At 26.4% G+C, this 20,518-nt stretch overlaps 3 protein-coding genes across 4 annotated transcripts; 2 read left to right on the top strand and 1 right to left on the bottom strand.

The window, feature by feature from the left end:
* Positions 1-963: 963 nt before the first annotated feature.
* On the bottom strand, positions 964-5,350 carry LOC119683955 (heat shock factor protein). 2 transcript variants are annotated; one of them, XM_038097850.1, is made up of 10 exons: positions 5,227-5,350; positions 4,732-4,856; positions 4,245-4,353; positions 3,864-4,192; positions 2,930-3,799; positions 2,602-2,831; positions 2,431-2,536; positions 1,393-1,465; positions 1,259-1,336; positions 964-1,148 (listed from the first exon to the last, which is right to left on the bottom strand). In XM_038097850.1, the coding sequence occupies exons 2-10, from the start codon at positions 4,834-4,836 to the stop codon at positions 1,069-1,071; spliced, it is 1,980 nt and encodes a 659-aa protein (XP_037953778.1). In that variant the 5' UTR covers positions 4,837-4,856; positions 5,227-5,350; the 3' UTR covers positions 964-1,068. The 2 variants fall into 2 exon arrangements, with proteins under 2 accessions (XP_037953778.1, XP_037953779.1); XM_038097851.1 differs by lacking the exon at positions 5,227-5,350 and adding an exon at positions 4,968-5,008.
* A 1,173-nt stretch (positions 5,351-6,523) lies between these two features.
* On the top strand, positions 6,524-11,742 carry LOC119683953 (polycomb protein Pcl). The gene is made up of 8 exons (XM_038097848.1): positions 6,524-6,671; positions 7,159-8,704; positions 8,761-8,809; positions 8,970-9,142; positions 9,196-9,394; positions 9,465-9,697; positions 10,332-10,998; positions 11,072-11,742. Exons 2-8 carry the CDS (start codon positions 7,239-7,241, stop codon positions 11,489-11,491), a joined length of 3,207 nt encoding a protein of 1,068 aa, XP_037953776.1. The 5' UTR covers positions 6,524-6,671; positions 7,159-7,238; the 3' UTR covers positions 11,492-11,742.
* A 3,461-nt stretch (positions 11,743-15,203) lies between these two features.
* LOC119683954 (inner centromere protein-like) lies at positions 15,204-19,849 on the top strand. Its single transcript, XM_038097849.1, has 7 exons — positions 15,204-15,234; positions 15,544-15,637; positions 15,693-15,898; positions 15,952-16,216; positions 16,270-16,405; positions 18,420-18,569; positions 19,405-19,849. The coding sequence occupies exons 2-7, from the start codon at positions 15,559-15,561 to the stop codon at positions 19,799-19,801; spliced, it is 1,233 nt and encodes a 410-aa protein (XP_037953777.1). The 5' UTR covers positions 15,204-15,234; positions 15,544-15,558; the 3' UTR covers positions 19,802-19,849.
* Positions 19,850-20,518: the final 669 nt, after the last annotated feature.

Below are 20,518 nucleotides of genomic sequence, written 5' to 3'. Positions count from 1 at the left end.
TTTTTAATAAGATTAATTTCAAAATCTATGAAGAATTAGAATATAAAGAATTAATTTCAATGCGAAAATTGTTTTTAAAATAAGTGGTTTCCATATCGAATGGTTTGTTTGTATATAAATGAAGTTCTAAACTATAACAAACAAACGAAAAATATATCATAGAAAGTATTTTTTTGCTTTATCAAAATAATCGCAGTGTAATTTTATGTTAAAATACATACCTTGAAAAAGTTCAACATAAAAACTGGTAAATAATAAAATACTGCATTGTTATAATACATTTTATTAGTAATCGAAAGCACACGTCATAAAATTAAAATTATTGCACAATAAGAACCCTGCTAATCGATTTTTTATTTAATTAAATATATAATATATACACATACAGTTTGTCTAGAAAGTGTTTTGATAAAGTAAAACTTAATTTTTTAATTGTATTTAGCAAAATTCTTGTCATATTTTATTTTGCACTTGCATATATACTGCTAAGATAATACATTTAATATACAAGTTAGCAATATGCAATAATCAAATTATAACTTATTTGTTAATGGTAAATTAATTTCTCAAGGCGAATTTGAAAAAATCGAATAATCTTAAAATTATTGTTAGTTTAAATTTGTTTTTTGCATTAGCTTTATATTAAATGTTATTTAATCAAAATGTATAAAAAATGTGCAAAATAAAGTATAAATAATACTTTATTTAATGTATAATTGATACTTTAGCTAATAAAGTCAAATCTGAACTTTTACCTTATAAGCATTCCTCGCAAACTATATATATACGTATGTTATATATTTAATATATAATTAAAAGTAAAAAAATACGCATTTAGAATTATAGAAAAATAGAAAACGTAAAAATAATTTTTTTGAACAAATTAATTTAGAACAAATATTTATCCAGCAAAAAATTTAATCAATTTATTAAATAATTAACACACAAAATAAGAGTTGTTACTTATTATATTGTAAAAATATTTATATTATTAATAAAGTTAGTAAAATATTACTAAATATATATAACAAAATTGCTCCAAACACTGGTATAGTCAAAGCTTGGACCTCACTCATGATAAGGAGTGTTCAGAACTGAATCTGACCCTCCACCTGGAAGTGAAGTTTTAACTGCATCAGAAGAACTTGCTACAAAACAAAAAAATTATACATTTGAAATTTAAATATATTTCACTAAAATAGACACATTATAATATGAACAATATTTACTAATAAAATAATTACTTATTTATAATTACCATTTATTTCGTCTTTATCAGTCATATCCATTATATCAGAAAAATCATAATATGGTTGATAAGTCATTACTTCTGATCCTGAATAAAGGGTAAATAAAGGGTATAGGAAATTAAATATAAATATAAAAATTAACCTTTTTTGTCGTTTAATTGGTCACCATTTAGACTTAAACCGTAGGAATTTAAAAAATCACCATCATTAAAAAGCTATACAAAATAATATTAAAGTTATATATTAGTATAATATTTTAAATCAAGAAATTCATATCGCTGTTATACATATTATATAGCATTGTTTTAAAAATATTATAAAAAGAAAGTGTACTTTTATAAAAAAATTTAAAAACAGATAGTAGTATCTATATATATATTTTTTATATGTTTTTTAATTTTTTTTATAAATATTTATAAATATATATATATAGAGGAATTATTTAAAAAAAATTCAGAGCTAATTCAGAGAATTCAGAGCTAAGAAAATTTAAAAATAATAATAAAATTAAAATAATTTATAAAAAATAAAATGATTATAAAAATAAAACAATAGTAATCAAATCATTGTCTGTTTTAAACAAGAGCGACAATTTTAATTATTATTTCTATTCAAAACCGTCATGTAAATAAAACAATTAAATTATAATATTAAAAATATAATATCTTAATATCACAATAAAAATAATATTATTAACAAAAAGAATTAAAATAATAAAATTATAATAAAAAAAATGATTATTTTAATGAATCTAAAACAAAATAATTTTATAAACTATAATAATATAATTTTAATATAATTATAATAATTAAATTTTAATAAAACTATTTAATAAGGTCATTATAATAATAATAAATCCAATACAATTTCATAATAACAAAAATATGAATATTATAAAATTAATAAGTTGATTTTATATATAGAAAAGTTTTAATATTTCTTCCAGTTTTCATAGCTATTATAATTATTAGTGTACTTAACTTACAAATGATAAACACAATTTTATTCGGACAATTACTGATTACTTAAAGTAAAAAAAATTCCTTAACATATTGTTTTTTTTAACTAATATTATTTTTAATAATTAATAATTATGTTTTAGTTTATAATTAATAATTATGTTTTCATTTATAATTATTTATTATTTTTTAATTTTCCTTTAAAATGTAAGTGTACTTACTCCCAATAACGTATTTGCATCAAGTGAATAACCTTCACCACGAAGTAAGTCTTTAAGAGAATCAAGTTCTCCTTGCATACTTTCCAAATGTCCATGTACATCATCACTGTAGCAAGGTAAATAAACTTTATAAAAAACTGAGTTTAATATAAATTTAATTGAATAGTTTACCACAAATTTCCATCACTATCAATTTTGCCGCTTTTATATTTCGTAATAGCCATATTGTTATCACCTTTATTTTGTTCAGTAGAATCCTTTTTTTCCGTATTCGAATTAATGTTACTCGATGATGGCGTCGAGTTTTTTATTAATTCTGGGTCACTTATAGATGCACCGTTCAAAATACTACGTTTTTGTTCACCTAATCCAAATTCAGGAGTAAAATTTTCATTTGAATCCTGTAATTAATTTTTAGATACACAATATCGTTTAAAAGATGGTAAGATAAGTATCGTATTTATTTCATATATAAAAATTTATCGTTCTATAAAAATACCTCAAATATATTTGCAGGAATCTCATTTGGTATGAAATCATTTGTAATATACAAATTTGGTGCTTTATTCTGAAGAGAATTAATAACAGAAGGAGAAACGGCTTTTACATTTGCATTTTCATTTAAATTGGGGAATGTTATTATTTCATTATCTGGAAACGAATTTGAATCAGTATTTATTTCCGATTTGATTACAATAGGCGGTATTTCATGTTGATGTATTTGTTGAAGTTTTTTTGCTTTAGCTGATGTAGACGGTGTACTATCCCTATTTAAGTTTTTATTACGACGTTGTTTGTTTTTTTGCTTTAGTAACATTGAACGCGCCATTTGTTCTTGACCCATTGGTGTATTTAATATATTGTCTTCGTTATAATTAACGTTTGTTATCTCAGTAGAGTGAGAATCAGGAATTTCAGTAACATGATAAACAACTTCTGATCCATCTGGTTTTATGGATTCAACAATGGAAGAACCGCCTGTATTATCAACAGTTCCCTCAAGTATTGAAGTATTTATTAAATCATCATCGCTTTGATTTGAAAAATCACAATCTTGAGATATGTGACTTATATTTGATCGAGGTCTATCGATATTTAAAGGTGAAAAACTTTCACCATCCATGTTGCTAGTTATATCTCTGACATAAGAACTATTCGGATTGTTAATAAATTCCTGACCAGAATCTTCAACTTCATCTAGCAATTCTTCACTGAGCTCATGTATAACAGGACCACTATCCGATCCCGATTCACTGGGTTTTCTATCTTTTACGTTTTCTGGTGTGTCACTTATCATTAACTGCATATGTCGTTTAACACCTGACATGTTACGTGACGGTTGTACGATTGTTATAAGGAATTGAATAAGCTTTATAGGAACAAAAATCTTTATTACATATTTGCATTAAAAACTATAAACATTTTATACATACCTTATTTACAATTTGTTGTTGTTTAGCATGTTTTTGTCTTAATGATGCTATTTCCCTCCACAATGCTTCATTTTCTTGTTTCATAACGGAGAATCGAGAATCTAGAGAATCTTGGCGACCACGCATAGCTTTCACATCTTGTAGTACTTTTGTTACTGCTTCAGGTTTAATACCTGTTTTTTCATCATTTTTTGGATTGGCTATTTTGCGTTTAATGTGTTCTAATAAATATGAACAATTACGTTTAAAATATGGATGCGAAAACTCCATTTCGTCTTTATCAAATTTCAATCCACCGTTTTCAATTGAAGTTATTTTGTGGAATCCATCTTTAAGAAAGTCGATTAGAGTCGTTAAATTTTTAAACAAAAATATACATACACATATTAAGCTGACGTATAAAGCTTGCCATGTTGTTATGTTTATAATTTTGAGGTAAAAGTTCCCGGGCAAACTGTGCTTGATTTTGAATAATAAAACTCTGACCGTCCTAGTTTAATAACAAAATGTTTACATTAAAAATACTGTTGTTTTTTAATATATATAAATTGGGATCATTTCAATAGGTTACAATCACAAAAAAAAAAAAAAAATAAAGTGACCTTAAAATTATTATTGAGTAAAGGATCGTGCACTGCGACCTAAAAGATCTATTGTGCCCGACCTTAAAATAGCAATTAGAACATATTCAAAAATAAGTAGACAAAACTAAGTACTTTTTAGTTTTACGCATATATAGTTTGAAACTTCATAATTTCTAATTTTGTATATTTTATTTTTGTGTATAATTAAACAATTTAATATTACTTCTACTTGTTCACGAAGAAAAAGCATTGGTTTTTCTTGTATAATAATAATGAAAACTTACATTGCCCCAACATATCAAGTTATTGGTATCCGGATCCTCCACAAGACGCCATAGTTTAGCCAAGAATGCAGGAACACCAGCACTCATATCGTTAAAAGTGTGCATTTCACTTATTTTATAATGATCTAAAAATTATAATAGACTTCAATTGTTAAAAACTTTAAAATTAGGCATATTATATGTAAATGATAATAAAATTAAAAAAAATTTTATAGTTGTTTGAAAAGTGAAATTACATAGTAGCAATTTTATTTTTAATGAACACTAAACACTGATAACTCGTTATATATACATATTTATAGGTTTATGTATGTACAAAAATATACTACATTTGTATATATATAGATATATACAATAAATGTATTTATATATGTATATATATCTACATATATAGTATATTAGTAGTATCGAAAATTTTTTATGTGAGGATACAGGAGACACGAAAATTTACATTCATTTTATTACATTTAATACGAAATAATCTTAAAATTTTACCTATGACTACTTTATACACGTTTTTAATATTTTTTTACTCCAAATTATTGTAATTTACTGCAGCACTATATCGCAATAAAAATATAACTTCCCTTTCACATGTACTTCGCAATTGAAACTTGGTCTAAAAATAAGGGTTACCAAAGCACCATTTCAAAACTATTACTTAGTCCTTAGTAGAGTGTAATAAAAATGTCATATACGATATATGTATATATCACCCTGAAGGAAAATCAAAAAATTTACAAATTTATATCTTGGATTGTGAATCTCATTTTAACAAATCCATCTTAGTAAAGGGTAATAAAAATGTCATGAAAGATATATGTATATATCACCCTGAAGGAAAATCAAAAAATTTACAAATTTATATCTTGGATTGTAAACCTCATATTAACAAATCCATCTTAATTATTTGGTTAAGTATTTAATATACATCATAGCGAACAACGACACATAAGAAAAACCAAAATTTTTTTTCTTAATTAATTTTTTAATAGGATTCATCTTTTTATTTTCTTATTATTTATATACACATTTTTAAGGCAAAAAATAAATAAAATCTTCGACCATTTAGGTTTTGAATTTATTTCAAAAAAAAGTATACACGAGGAAAAAGTACAAATTTATTTCTTGCTGCATTTTAGTACATAATTTGTTTCGTGCATTTATTTGATATATGCTTTAATTCGAGTCTTTTTTTCTTTTTGATTTAATTAAAACTTACATCAGTGATTTACACATTGGGATATTCTTGGCAGTATTTATTGAGAAAACATACTTCAAGAATAAATACATTCGTATCTCGCACATCGTTGCATGAATCTTATGTCAAATTAATTAAACTATGCAAAATTATAGAAATAAAACTAAATCACTAATCAATTAGGTTACATATTATTAAACAAAATGACACAAAAGTGATACAATTTTATATATATTTTAAAAATACTGCATTAGTTTTAAATATAAATTCGTACTAAAAAGTACATGTTTGTAAAATAAATAAACAGTGTTTTGTATATATACAATGATGTAGGTAAATATTGTGACGTATATATACATAGTATATATGTGCGTTAAAGTGATACGTCTAAAATATTTAAAAAAAAATTAAATAACAAATCTGCCTTTAAGTTCATATAAGAAATTTTATAACAATATTGTAGTGACTCCATCAATTATATTGTGTAACTATTAGACACACTGTAACCATTAATACCTAAATTCTATATTTTTGTGCAAAGTGGTAACTCTGTCAACTATATTAGACTTAAAACACACAGCTGTATGCAAATTTTAAACGAAAGGCCGCAAATACTAAAACGAAAAATTGAAAGGAAACAAAAAAATCAGTTCAGTGAAAATGGCTACCTGTATTGTTGGAATAAAAGTGGTTACAGAAATTAAATAACCAATACAACTTATAGGTATTTATAGAAACGGTAATTTCTCAAACTATTTTTTTGTTTAAGGTTTCCATAATGTTGTAGGCAATTATGTTTAATTAATTTTAATAACAATGAAGCTAAACTCACGCGTTTAGGTATATACAGAAATGGTATACAGTTATGAATTTTTTTAAATTTTTTCTATTTCAATACAAACGCAAATTTCTAATAATAAATTACATTACATGTGTTCTTTTTATTTTATATATAGTTAATCTTACTTTTGTTATTTTAAACAATTCACTAACTTATATTACAATTAAATTTTTGAGCGTCAGTTACCGGCTTAATTTTTTTATTGTCAATAAGATGTTGCCCATTTCTTGAGATTTCTGTCAAATAATGCGGGAATATTGTTTTAGATACTGTCTTTCATTATAACTTTTTTATAATTTGTTAAATTTCTTTTTTAACATCTAATAGTAATAGTATAATTTAATATCAGCAAGATTATTTATAAAATGTTTTTGTATTTTTTTAGATAAGACTGTCAACAATTTCCACAACAAAATTTTGTTTATATTAAGTATAAAACCGATACCATAACTAAATGTGTACATAATGAATAATAGTAGTCAAACGGTTCAAAACTCTTCGGCGATAGCATTTTTGCAACATCAGCCCGATTTATTAGCAAATTTGTTAATTAACAGACAATTACAGCTTGGTGACATTGAACCTCCATATTCCTCTATATCAAGAAACATTGCTGCAAATGCTTCAATAATTAACTCACATATTTCGAACATAACAGCGCAAGGAAATCCAGTTGTAATTTCAAATAACGTCGGTCAGGAGTCGTTGTCAACTTCACGAGAAATTCAGGATAAACATGACCAACAATTTTCAAATGGTCAACATAATTTTAACGCTAATAACATTAGTTTATTAACGACTGTGCCAAAAGGATTACATGACTCTCGTAGTCAAACTGTTTACAACATTAAGAATTCTATAGATAGAGATATGAACCATGTGCATGAAAATGAATCATTGGATATACATCATCAGCTACCTACACAACAGGAACAAATTTATCAACAGCAACAGCAACAGTTAAATATGTTGCAGCAACATTCATCTAATCGCCAACATAGTATTCCAGCTCTAATAACACAATCACATAACATAAATCAACAGCATTATCCTACATATTTGCAACTAAAATCGCCTCCATCCTCATTCAGTTCAATGCAATCATTTTATATACCTAAGGAATCAGCTAATGGAACCACTGCCAATATGGTACCTGCTAGTAGTACATTACCATCAGTACATACTATAACAACACCTGCTGCTATTAATATATGCATCAATAATCATTATTCCGATAGTGTAAATACAAATAAATCAGTTAACTCCCCACCTACATCTGTTGCAACATTAGCAAAGGCACCGCCTCAACAAACTTCTCCTATTATTCCAGCTATAAATCATAAAATTGTAATTGACCCTAATAATGGGTATCATATTGATTCTTATTCAAGTGCAGAATCTGCGCTTATAATTGATGAACCAGACTCAACCACTACTACTCCAAATACTCCACCAGAAAATTCTTCAGCAGAATTGTTAAAAGCAGAAAAAGTATTACCAATAATAGAAAATGCTACAAGAACAAGTTGTTTTCTTTACAACACTAAAGAAGACGAGGAAAGTAAATCAGATGCGTTATCTCCAAACAAAGATCCAACAGATAATCGTAATAGTATTCAACCTGATAGTGACGAAGTTATGTTAACTACAGTTTCAGTATCTAGTACACCGATAGTTACATTTAATAATGGGGATTCAGTGCTTGTTAAGCATCATGATGGGCAATATTATTTAGGTACTGTTATGAACAGTACAAAATATGAATTTTTAATACGTTTTGATGATAAATCGGAGTTATGGTGCAACACTGATGAAATTCGTAAGCAAAATAATGAGGACGTTGTTCAAATATGTGAACGATGTGGTCATGGATATCATCGAAATTATACTAATGAAACCAGACTAGGCAGTTATGAATACATATGTAAATGGTGAGAATACAAAATTTTAAAATGCTTCTATTGCTCTTATATCCAATTTCTTTTAGTTGTGTTAAGCCAATGAATGTATCTGTAAACGAGAAGTATGAAATTGAAGTAAGTAATAACTTAAATAAAAACAAAATGTATAAGGTTTATGTGAAAAAAAAAACTAATTCAGTTATTAATATAAACGGCTCAGTGAAAAAAGTCAATACAACTTCTAAAATAAAATAGAACAAAATTTTAAAAATATTTTCAAATATTTCTTTTAAAGGCAAATAATATTCGAAGTTCATCAGAAAACGATGAGAAAGAAAAGCAAGCGAATTGCTACTGTGGAAGTACTAATAGTTCTGAAGAAAAGCTTTTAGAATGTAGTAAATGTTGTAATTTGTTTCACAAAACCTGCATAAAAGACATAAAATTGTTCCCACTACAGGAGGATGGGTAAGTACTAATCTTAAATAAATATACATAATATTAATTTTGGCGCTTTTAAGGCTTTTAGTATTTTGTTGCAAAGTATGCAACAATGGGGAAGAATTTTTACGTCATATTGAAATACCTTGGGATGATTTACTGCATTTATATATGTATAACTTATCTATAAGGAACAGTTATCAAAAATACTTCCATCTTATAGAAGAGATTTTACCATTTATTTTGGAAAATCAGATTTTGTTACCAATTTCAAAACAGGTAATTTAAAACAGTATATAGATATATAAATATATATACATGTGAAGCATTTACTTTTTCAAAAATATAGTGGACGCAAATGCCTCAGACTGAATTAATAAAAATAATTAAAACAACGTTAGAAGAACGCACGGATATATTCATAAAAAATCAAAATGTAGTAGACGAACAATATTATACTTTACGTTTAATTGGACCACCTAACATTGCAAAACTGAATATAAATCCGAAAGACAAACTAACTTATGAGTTTTTAACAAATGTAATAAAATTGCCATTACATAGTTCTTCGAATTATTTCGAGTAAGTACATGAAGTTAAACTTATTGGTACATTATATATATATTAAATTTTAACAATATTAAGTTATAAGCATTACAGTATTACTTTAAATATATATTAAATGTTAAATAATTATAAAAATATTTTAAGATTTCAACTTTATATGATTAAGCTACGAATAATAAATTTATAAGTTACAAACATTTTTTGAACGATCTAATAACATAATATTTAACAATAAATTGTCTTAACTGTAAAAACAGTCTAGCATTTGTATTTTGTTCAAAATATTATAAATAATTATGAAATATGTAGAATGAAATATATTAAATAAGAACAGAAGGTCTAATTCGTCAGGCAATTTTATGGCGAAGATATTGTGATATTTGCTAAATAATAGGGATTACGTGGACAACGTGGAATTATTAAATCGAAACAGACGTACGAAAATAATCCAAAGAAGGCGTAAAGTAGACCAGAACCAAGAGAGATGAAAGAGTCTAGTTAAGAGGCTTGTAAATCATGATCTTTCAAGTATTAAAAAATTTAATTTTAAAATAATTTTATTTATATATTTGTATTTATTTGTATTGTATTTATTTATGATACAAAATATTTGAAGAACATAATATTAATTTACATTTATTATTTGTAGGTATTTTAGAATGTTTGAACAAAAGGATATATATGAATTTCATTCAGAAAGTGAAGAAACATCAGAAGATGAAATTCGTTGTATCGAGAAAGTGAAAAAAGAAAATCCGGATTTCAAAGAAAATGTAGAAGTGATTGCGAAAGAACAGATGGAAAATAATAAACTTAATAATGAAAACAAAATGTTGCCAAAAAACGAAAAAACAAGTCGAAAAAGAAAACATTTTTCACTATATAATAGTTGCAAGGAACTTGTAGATGGCACCTGCTCTAATCGTTATAACAAAATTAAAACCTGTGATACATCTTCAGATGATAATTCTAGCAGCAGTCGCAGTACATCGTTAGATTTGATAATACCACCACCAAAAAATTTTTTAGGAGCTAACAATCCATTCCTTATGTTGACACCAAAAAAAAATACTGAGTCAAATAAACAATTTATAAATCAGTATACGCGTACTAACACCGTTAAAAACAATTGTGTAGTTAACATACCACCACTAGATTTCAGTTCGAAATTAAATGCTCTTAATTTTATAAAAGCTGCTGGTCAGCCAAGAACTGTTCGCACTATTAAGCGAAGACTAAGTGCCAAAGATATTACAATTGGACCAAACCAGGAAGTTAGACGACGCCGTACACGTCGTTTAAATACATCTGTTGAGGTAACATTAAAAATTGTTATATATATTTTTTTTAATGCAATAATTATATATATTTGTTTTTATTTAATTTAAGGTTATTAGTACAACAACAATAAATCCAATTCATGGTAGAGTGCGCTTATCTACTAAAGAATTGTTAGGAGCTCAAAGCATTCTTCAGTCATCGAATTCTACACAATCTTATTCTACAATATCTTCAACACAAGTTCCATCAACAGAAAATATTTCTATAAGATTAACAGAAAATAAAGGCAGTAGACGCCTTCGAGATCGTCCACAAAAAAGTTCAAACTCGCGTACCTTTTCCACACAAACAAATCAGTTGAATCTAAAAGAATCTGTGAACAAATATTTTGGCGTTGGAAATCTATTTGAGTCAGGTGAAAAATTTTCAGTACATGCTAAAAGACTATTACCTAATGGTCAAACACAATATTACATTGTTTTTGGTGAAAATGGAGTGAATAGTATACCAACGAGTACGAGTACGTAAATTAAAATTAAAATTTTTTATGGATCATATTAGGGGTATTCATTGCAGTAAACTTGCTATTTGTTATAATTACGATATTTTTGTACTAATTCAATTCCTGGCATACACTATCGTAATTAACTTGAAAAATATGACGGAATAACAGTCACTTTATATACAAAATCCATACAAAAATGCAGTAAAGTGGTACAATAATTACAAGTATAAACATAGTATTACATGCAATTTATTGACATTAAAAATGTTAATAAATTTATTAATATTTTTCTTATCCATTATCTATTTTTATTACATTTCATTTATTTATTTACTTCTTTTTTTTTGAACATTGAGTAATAATCAAAATAATGAGAATGAGTTTGACAATGTTAAAATGAGCATTATTGGCAAAATTAACGGTTTATGTGATCTTGAACTTAATACTATGTATTTGTGAATACCCCTTTTAAATTAATAAAACGAAAGCATTTATTTAATAGTGGATCATAATATAATTAATGGGTCGATATATGTGGGATATGCAAAAAGCATTGGTTCAGAAAGTAAAAATTTTCCTCAAATGAAGAGGTAATAATATCTACCGTTAATAGATTATTTTAAAGACCTTAGATGAAATGTACCATAAAAAAGGTAAACAATGTTGAGAGCAGTTGAAAAAATATGTAAAAACGTTTATTTCTATGTTGAGTGCAATAGTTTATGAACACCCACCGTAGAGTAAAGAACATTATTTAAGTTGAAATCAAATACATAAACATTTAACAACTGTAGTCGATATAAATTTAAAAAATTTTTGATTCCCGTCAATTATGTATGATTAATACTTAAAAGTCTTGATAAGTTAAATGAAGTTGATATTCCGTTTATAAACTTTTATATTTTTGTTATTAGAATTGTTATATAAATGTTGAACAGTTTGTACTAAATTTAATAATAAATTATTTTCAGTTATTTTTTGATTTACAAAAACGATATAAACCTGAAAAATACATTCAAATCAATTGTGTAACTTTTGACTTTATTATGACAAAAATATTTAAAAAATATGTTTTGAAATTGTTACAAATATGTTTTAGTTTTTCAATTATGTACTATTAAAACTGCGCAAAATTTTTATTTTTAAATTATAGTATGTAAGTAATAATTACGAATATATTTTTACGTTCGTTTTAAACTTTAAATTTAAAGTAAATCATATATATATATACTGCCAATAGTTAATTTATTTTAAAAGTTAAAAATATTTCTGAAAATAATGTATTATAAATTATTTTAAGCTGATGTGTTAAATAGAAAATCTAATACAGGACATAATTGTGCAATGGCAGAAAAAGAAAAATTTTTATTTGTTTAGGAAAATTCAAAATTAAAGTAGAAGAAACTTATAGATATGTTCTTTGTTATATGTTAATGATATATGTTTTGTCTTTGAATATATGTAACACATCGAAATTATATTATTTTTAATATAAAATCAATTTAGGTTGTTAGATAATATTTTAATTAAATTAAAATTAGCTTCTAAACTTGATTCAATTGCAGAGTTTTGAAATACATTCTTGATACTGTAATTAAAATATATTATTAAAAATCATACCATTTTTCATATATTCTGTGTTCACAAAAAACTTAAATTTTTACAATTCCATAATAATATTTAAGCTGTTGTTTTGAAACGACATAAATGTGTTTTTGTAAATAAATATATGTATGTATGACTTGTAATAAAATGAAACAGACAATTGTTTTTATTTGTATTTTATATTTTATTGTTATTTTATATTCTTTTTCATACTTTTATGTTTTGTTTTTATTTTATATTTGATCCTTCAATATATACAAGAAACACAAAACCAACCGTAAGAAATTATTTTCATTAAAAATTAGATGTTTTATTTCATTTCAGCTCTTCCCTTTAAATCGAAGCTCTACTTTACCTGTTCTATATGCTATGAATTTTATATTACAGTAAATAACTAAAACAATATAGCATTTATTTGAAAAAATAAAAAATATAAAAATAATTTAGCAAACACTTAGCATACAATGTAAATATATTGTTATCCGTTTTTCAGATTGTGTCAAAGATTTTATTTCTAATAAGATACATGAAAACTTACTCTTATTAACTATGATATCATAAATCTCTTGACATAGGACTCAGGATTCAAGACTTAAGTGGGTCGATATTTTTGTGAGAGGAGCTATTACTTGCATTTACATATTTTTTTTTTTTTAAATCCATTTATTTTATTACAATCTGTCAGGTATGAATGACAATAAGTAATATATATAAGTATAAATCGTAATAATAATTATTACGATCTAAAAAAAAAGAAAGACACGTATGGACTATGCCCAGTGTCATAAACATATATATTTAAAATAACAGTGTGTGTATTTACATATGACGATACTAAATCCAAATAATAAATTTCATAAATTAGTAAAAAATAAAATTTTAATATAAAAATAGGAATAATTACAAACTTTGACTTACTTCTTAATATTGTAAGAAATTGTATAAACAACCATAAATTCTAGATTTAGAATTAACTTATAGTTCTCAAAACAATTAAGAACAATGTTTAAAAAAATATTAATATCTACTTTAGATTTTTTAGTCTAATTTCCCCATATTTATAAGGAAACAATTTATGATCAATATAACTTTAAATAATATCACAACAATTATTACAGGTCCGTCAAAAAAATAGTCAATTAAATCAAATATGACTTATTTGTGTTCGAGCAGGTCGATTGAACAAAAATATGATTGGATCAAACACTTTTAGTGTTAGAGCTGCTCGAAGAAGTTCCACGTTTTTCATTTTTTTCACAATATGCTGTTTTAATATTTTGGAACGATTAGAATAGTAAAATATTCGCGAGGAGGAAAATCAAGGGGGATATACAATATCACTTAAAGATCACTTATGTGCAAATGCCAATCGCTTGACAATGAAATTTGTACATCAAGCTTTCCTACAGATGACGATAATATTGAGCATTATAGCATTGAATTAGTGGATCCGATTCTGGACAGGGTTCGGTGTATGAAATTGTTCATCAGCCTTTTAAGAATGAAGTAGAAGATTCATTCAAAATTTTAAATTTTTATTTGCTAACGAATCATACTACAACTGATGATCACTATAAGGCTTGAAATAATTTGGAATTGCTTTTTACTGAAAATAAGAAAAAAATTTAAATCCCAAACCCTAATTTCCTAAATATTTTACTTCACTATAACGTCTGTGCTATATTTAATTTCAAATAAGTAAAATGTAAACTTCGTCAAAAATTATTTACTAATATATTCACCCCTGGCATATCTAAATCTTATAATAAATTTATAGAACCAATAGTATATTATTAATGACCAAGTTTATATTCATTTAAATATTAATTTTGAAACCTTTTACATAAATTTTTTAAAAATTATTTTCGTTAAAGTTTTATTGTTTACAAGTATGGTGGAACGATTCGGGTTACAATAACAACCTATAGAAAATATCAACATTGAATCGATTAGGCGATTAAACCGTACGTTATAGCCTGAATTTTTGATTTCATTGAATGAAACTTTATACATAAACTATAATTATTTCAGCAACTTAGGACATAAAAACATAAATTGATATCTGAATGTTATCTGACGTTTTTAAAATTTTCTTTTTAAAATTTAGAGCAAAAATAAAAAATTGGAAAATATTTATAACAAAGTTGAAAAATATTTAGCGGTAAAATACCAAATAAATCATTTACAACAAACCTATTGATTCTAAGGGTATATTAAGTTTTTTTAAGGAAAAGTTATTTTTTTTCTTTTTTTTAAAGATTTTTTTTTTCTAAGCTACTTTCTTTAATTCTGAATAAAAACTTTATATTTGTTTAACTAATTAAAGTGACATTTTAAAAATTAAAAACTGTAGGTGACAAATTCAGTAAAATAAGTTAAAATTTGAAAATATTTTTCATTGAAAAAAAATACCTATAAATCATAATTTATAAAATTTTTATTTACTTAAAATATCTATATTTTTTTCAAGTTATACAGCATTGGAATGGAATCTAAAAAACGGATTACCATTGTACCGGAACCTGTGCAAGATACTCCTGACGATATTTTTAAATCTGTGGAAGGTAAAAAAATTTTAATAAATTAATTAATTAATTTTCACACCAAACCCATACTTAGCTACTCCTGGAGATGAAAACACTGATCGAAATGTACAGGTCGAGAGTGTTTTACGAATTATTGATGAATCAATTCGAAAACTAAGAATCTCACTTATATTACCAAATATATTTGAAAATCCCAGGTTGTTCCGAGATTGCTTAAAAAAAAGTCGATTTGAACCCTGTGCAGATGCTCTGGATGCTTATTTGCATATTAAAAAGAGTGTAATAAAATTTAAAAATGCAGAAAATTTTTTTTTAGATTAAATTATTTACAGGTACTTAGAGAACCACCACCACATCGAAATTTTAGAGTTATTAAACTAATTGATATGTTTCTTGAAAACTATGAAATGATTAAATTATTGCCTAACTGGATTTCTAGATGCAGTTTAGGTGATAAAGCTATGTTGGAAGGTCTTGACGTATTATTTAAAATTGCAAAGGAACGTTTCCGGCAAACGGCTGTAGATGAATTGAAGAAGGAAAGAAAAATACATGAACTTTATTTAGAAAATGAGCGAATAAAAACAAATATAAAATGTAAAAATTTCATTGCTTAACTCAATTGCTTTAATTAATATATTTTTTAATAGCTTTTCAAAATAAATTAAAAAATCAAAAAATAAGTTTACGTTGGAAAATGGCTGCAAAAGACGTTCTTATACATAAAACGGAAGAAGATTTGGCCTTTAAAAAATGGGATAATAATCTCCGCATCAAAGAGGAAATGTAAATATCATTTGTTATGTGAAATTATAAAACATTTATCGGTGTACAATATGCCACTTTATGGCATTTGCACTGACTGTATATGCGAAGGTGGTGACGACAAATAACGTAATTGATATGGATTCGATTTTTCCTTTGTGTTGGCGTCCAGACCCACAGTCGCCCAACGAAGCTCGAATCTAAAAATTTGGCGACTGAAGGTCTGGACGTCAACACAAATGAAAAAATCGATATATATATATTTGGATATATATATAGAATTTATATAGCTATATTTTTATAAATAAATATTATAGATCTCTTCCAGTACGTACTTGTAGTAAAATTTAAGTAAAAAATTAGCTTTTACTGTGCCCAAACTCTAGTAAAGTGGAGTTTGTGAGAGTTGTCAATTCATTATACAATGTTCCCACTGAAACTAAGTCAATTTTTATTAACCAAATCAAAATTTGGTTGTTTCCATTAGCATAAGTTGATTTATACATGTGAAACAGCTTTTATGTTAGAAAGTTCTAGGAAACCTTTCGTTTGTTTACATTGTAATTGTTGTTGTTTACATTTTACATAGAATACATATGACAAATAATTCAAATTTTTGTAACTTCTCTTGTGAAAAATTTATTTTTAATGTTTGCAATTTACATTTTTGGTCTAATTTCCTTTGATTTATTTTTAAGTAAGTTAGAAAACACGGAAGCTCTCTGCATGGCTAATGAAATTTAGTTCGTAAGTCATACTTACTAAGTAATCAGTATAAGCCACCTAAATCAAATAAACTGCTTTAATGAAGGTAAGGGGAACATACTATTAGCGACAATATATTTACTTTGACAAGTAGAAGTAGATAAAATATATGAACCAATTTTACTGCTGTTTAAACTTATTACGTCTACGTGAGTGTTCTAGTTCTATATACCACCAGATTCCCACACAGCGATATTTATAAGGCGAAGTGGTTATTTCCAAATCAATCAACACGAAATCAGTTTGGTAACTTCGTGGTTGACGCAAGGCACGTTTCAAGTGTGCTGTACGTACATTCATTCCGTGGTTCAAATACCAACTCACACCACTTCCTTGTTGCAGCCAAGGTACGCGTGCAGTTTACTATCGCTCCCATGCAGAGAAAAAATTTGATGTCGGTAAACTGCGATCAAGAGAGATAGCCGAAGGCGCAGTCGAAAAAGGAATGATGTCCGCAACATTGATCAAAAGCTCAACCATCTGACTCAAGGCTTTAAACCTAGTGCATGAAGCTGTAAGGACAAAAATCGTAATTTGGTTACGGATACACAGAGTGTACTGAAAGTATGTAAGGAACATTTCTCCAAGCAACTATCTGGCAATGATAACATCAATTCCGTCTTTGGAGAAATACTTTCGGGTCCCCAATCCAGAATTATGGTGTTGAAATTTCATCACATAGCCATAACGAAGTGCGTGTTGCTATACAGCGACTAAAGAACATGGTTGGACGAAAGTATGCTAAATGATTGGAATCCTAGTACTCTTTATCTCAAAAAAGATGACCGGACGATTTGCGCCAACTATGTCTATATCGAGTCTCTCCGAACCTTTTGATATCATACGAGACTTCAGCCAAGGTGATCCCTTATCATGTGAACTTTTCAATTTCGTTATGAAAGCGATTACATCTGAATTTTTTTTCTTTTCACAATAATTTACAAATTCATTAAAACACAGCTGATTTTAATAGTTGTCGTTAACAAATCGACACAATCAGGTGTACTTACGAGTTAGCGTAATTGGTTGCACTTTTATTCGGTTATTGAGTTTGTTACTCGAATTTGTGAATAACCCTAATATTTAAAATAAAAGCCAAAAAAATAAGATTGTTTACTAAGAATAAATTTAATATTTATTTTTATATATGTGGAAAATAAAAAAAGCACCAAAGCAGTTTTTGTAGTCTGTAATTTTAAAGTGAACACGTAAAGAATTACTTGTGTTTAATTTAATTTGAACTTATGATGTAAAAATGTTTTATTTACAGTGATAAGTCGGCAAAACGTGTTCAAGGCATACAAACTGCAAGCCTCGCAAAACAAAAAGAACTTGAAGAAGAATTGGAAAAGGTTAAATTACAATACGAAAAAGCAATAAAAGAATTTCTTCAACAAGAAAAGGATGCTCGTGATGAGAAGTACGTAAAGTGTTAAAGTATTTCAATTTTATTAATATACTTTCTAACGATCTGTCACTAAAAGATTTAAAAGTTGGGATAATAACTTAAGAGTACATGTGTCTTAGTCACATAGATTGAATGTTTTATTGTTATTGTTCTTTCGAGAAGCTAATTTAGTTGTTGCTGTAGTAAGATCAATTTTTTTCTATATTTTGTTTCATGAAATTATAAAACAAAGTCACATTAAAATTATATATTTTTATGGATACAACAAGGTTTGACTTTATTGGATAAGAATATATACTAATTAAAAAATTTAATTCACAGTTTTATTTTTTATACTTTTCAAATAGCCGAATATATAAATAAATGTGTTCATAATAATTAAAAATATTTTTATAATTATCTATAATGTATTTAATTATGTTGTTATGACATCAATATTAGGTCTGTTCCACAAACTACTCGTATTAAAACTTAAGTAAAACCCAAGTAAAGTATAAACTGAGAGCATAACAGAAATAAAGTGCCAAATTACGCTATTTACACAGATTTTCATGAAAGCTTTGTGTAAAGTCTGGTGTGAACCACAACAGTTCATTCACACATCATACAAATTTTACTTGAAATAAAATGTACGAGTAAAGTCTGTGTAGCATTTTCAATTTTCTCAGACGCTTTCATTTACTTGAAAATTAGCTGGTGGAACGCACCTGTGTATACACAGTGTTTCTCATAGTTACTACGAGTAGCTCGTGGAACAGACCTATTATGTATTTATATTGATGTCAGTATGAAAGTCAACTAAATTGATTCCAAATTTAATTTGTTTTTTTCAAAAAAATTGTTTCAGAAATAAGCTTTTACTTCAATTGCAGTCACTTAATAAAAAATATGACCAAAACATTGGTGATAAAATGAAAGAGAACTTATATCTTAAAGATTTTCATGAACGCCAAAAAATAGAGTTTGAAATATTTATGGCGAGATATTCAAGAGAAGAAGCAATTTTCCAAGAGTTGGTTGTTAATGTGAGAGAAGAAGAAGAACGTCGCCATGAAGAGGAAGTGGAAGCATTCAGACAAAACCGCGCAGTTCGAGTTTTGCAGAAATATTGGCGAATATATATGAAAAAGTTAAAGGCTCGAAAAAAGGCGGAAAAATCTGCTAAGTCACCAAAAGGTAAAAAGGCTGGAGAGGCTGGAAAAGGTGAAGAGGGCGCAAAGGGCAAGAAGAAGAAGAAGAAATAATAGACGTACCATTTTTAAAGTAATGTAAAAAATACAGAAAATTTGAATATTTTATTAAATTAGTATTTACTATTGTATATTTGTTAAATATATTGTGCAAAAATATAAATTAAAAATATTAAATATGTATATTTATATATTATAAATAATATTTTATTTATAAATATACAATAATTTGAAATATGTTCGAATCATACATACAAATACTTATTCACAAATTAAACATAAGAGCGACGGCAAGAGTGCAGTCTGTGTCCTATTGGCTTTACTATTACTTCTTAATTTCAGGCAAAAAGACCATTTGTAGGTTGTATGTTATCAATACGATTAGGCAAATATCTGGTTCCAATTGAACTATTCTGGACCTATGCTATTCCAATAGCGGTATCTCTGACGACTCCGGCAAAACGAAATTATTAAACGAATATTATTTAATTACGTGTTTGTGAGGAATCTTGAATGCTGATGACCCTGATTTCATTTCAGTCAAAATCGAACCTGCTTAATGATGACAGATATAGAATGCTACGGTTTTTATACCATGGGTGACAGCTACAACTTTAGCCCCAAGCCGTTCACACGGGGGTATATCTAGTGGTACTATGTCAAAAAGCAGTTAGAACAATGTAGGCACCAGCTTAAAATAACTTAAAACGTACGTTATAATTAGTTCGTCTACGACATTTATAGTGGTCAAAAGTACTGCCGTCTGTAACA

The sequence above is a fragment of the Teleopsis dalmanni genome, chromosome 2, assembly GCF_002237135.1.
Source record: "Teleopsis dalmanni isolate 2A chromosome 2, ASM223713v2, whole genome shotgun sequence".
NCBI lineage: Eukaryota > Metazoa > Arthropoda > Insecta > Diptera > Diopsidae > Teleopsis > Teleopsis dalmanni.
The sequence above is the reverse complement of the archived record's forward strand: the minus strand, read 5'-3'. Positions and strand labels throughout refer to the sequence as shown.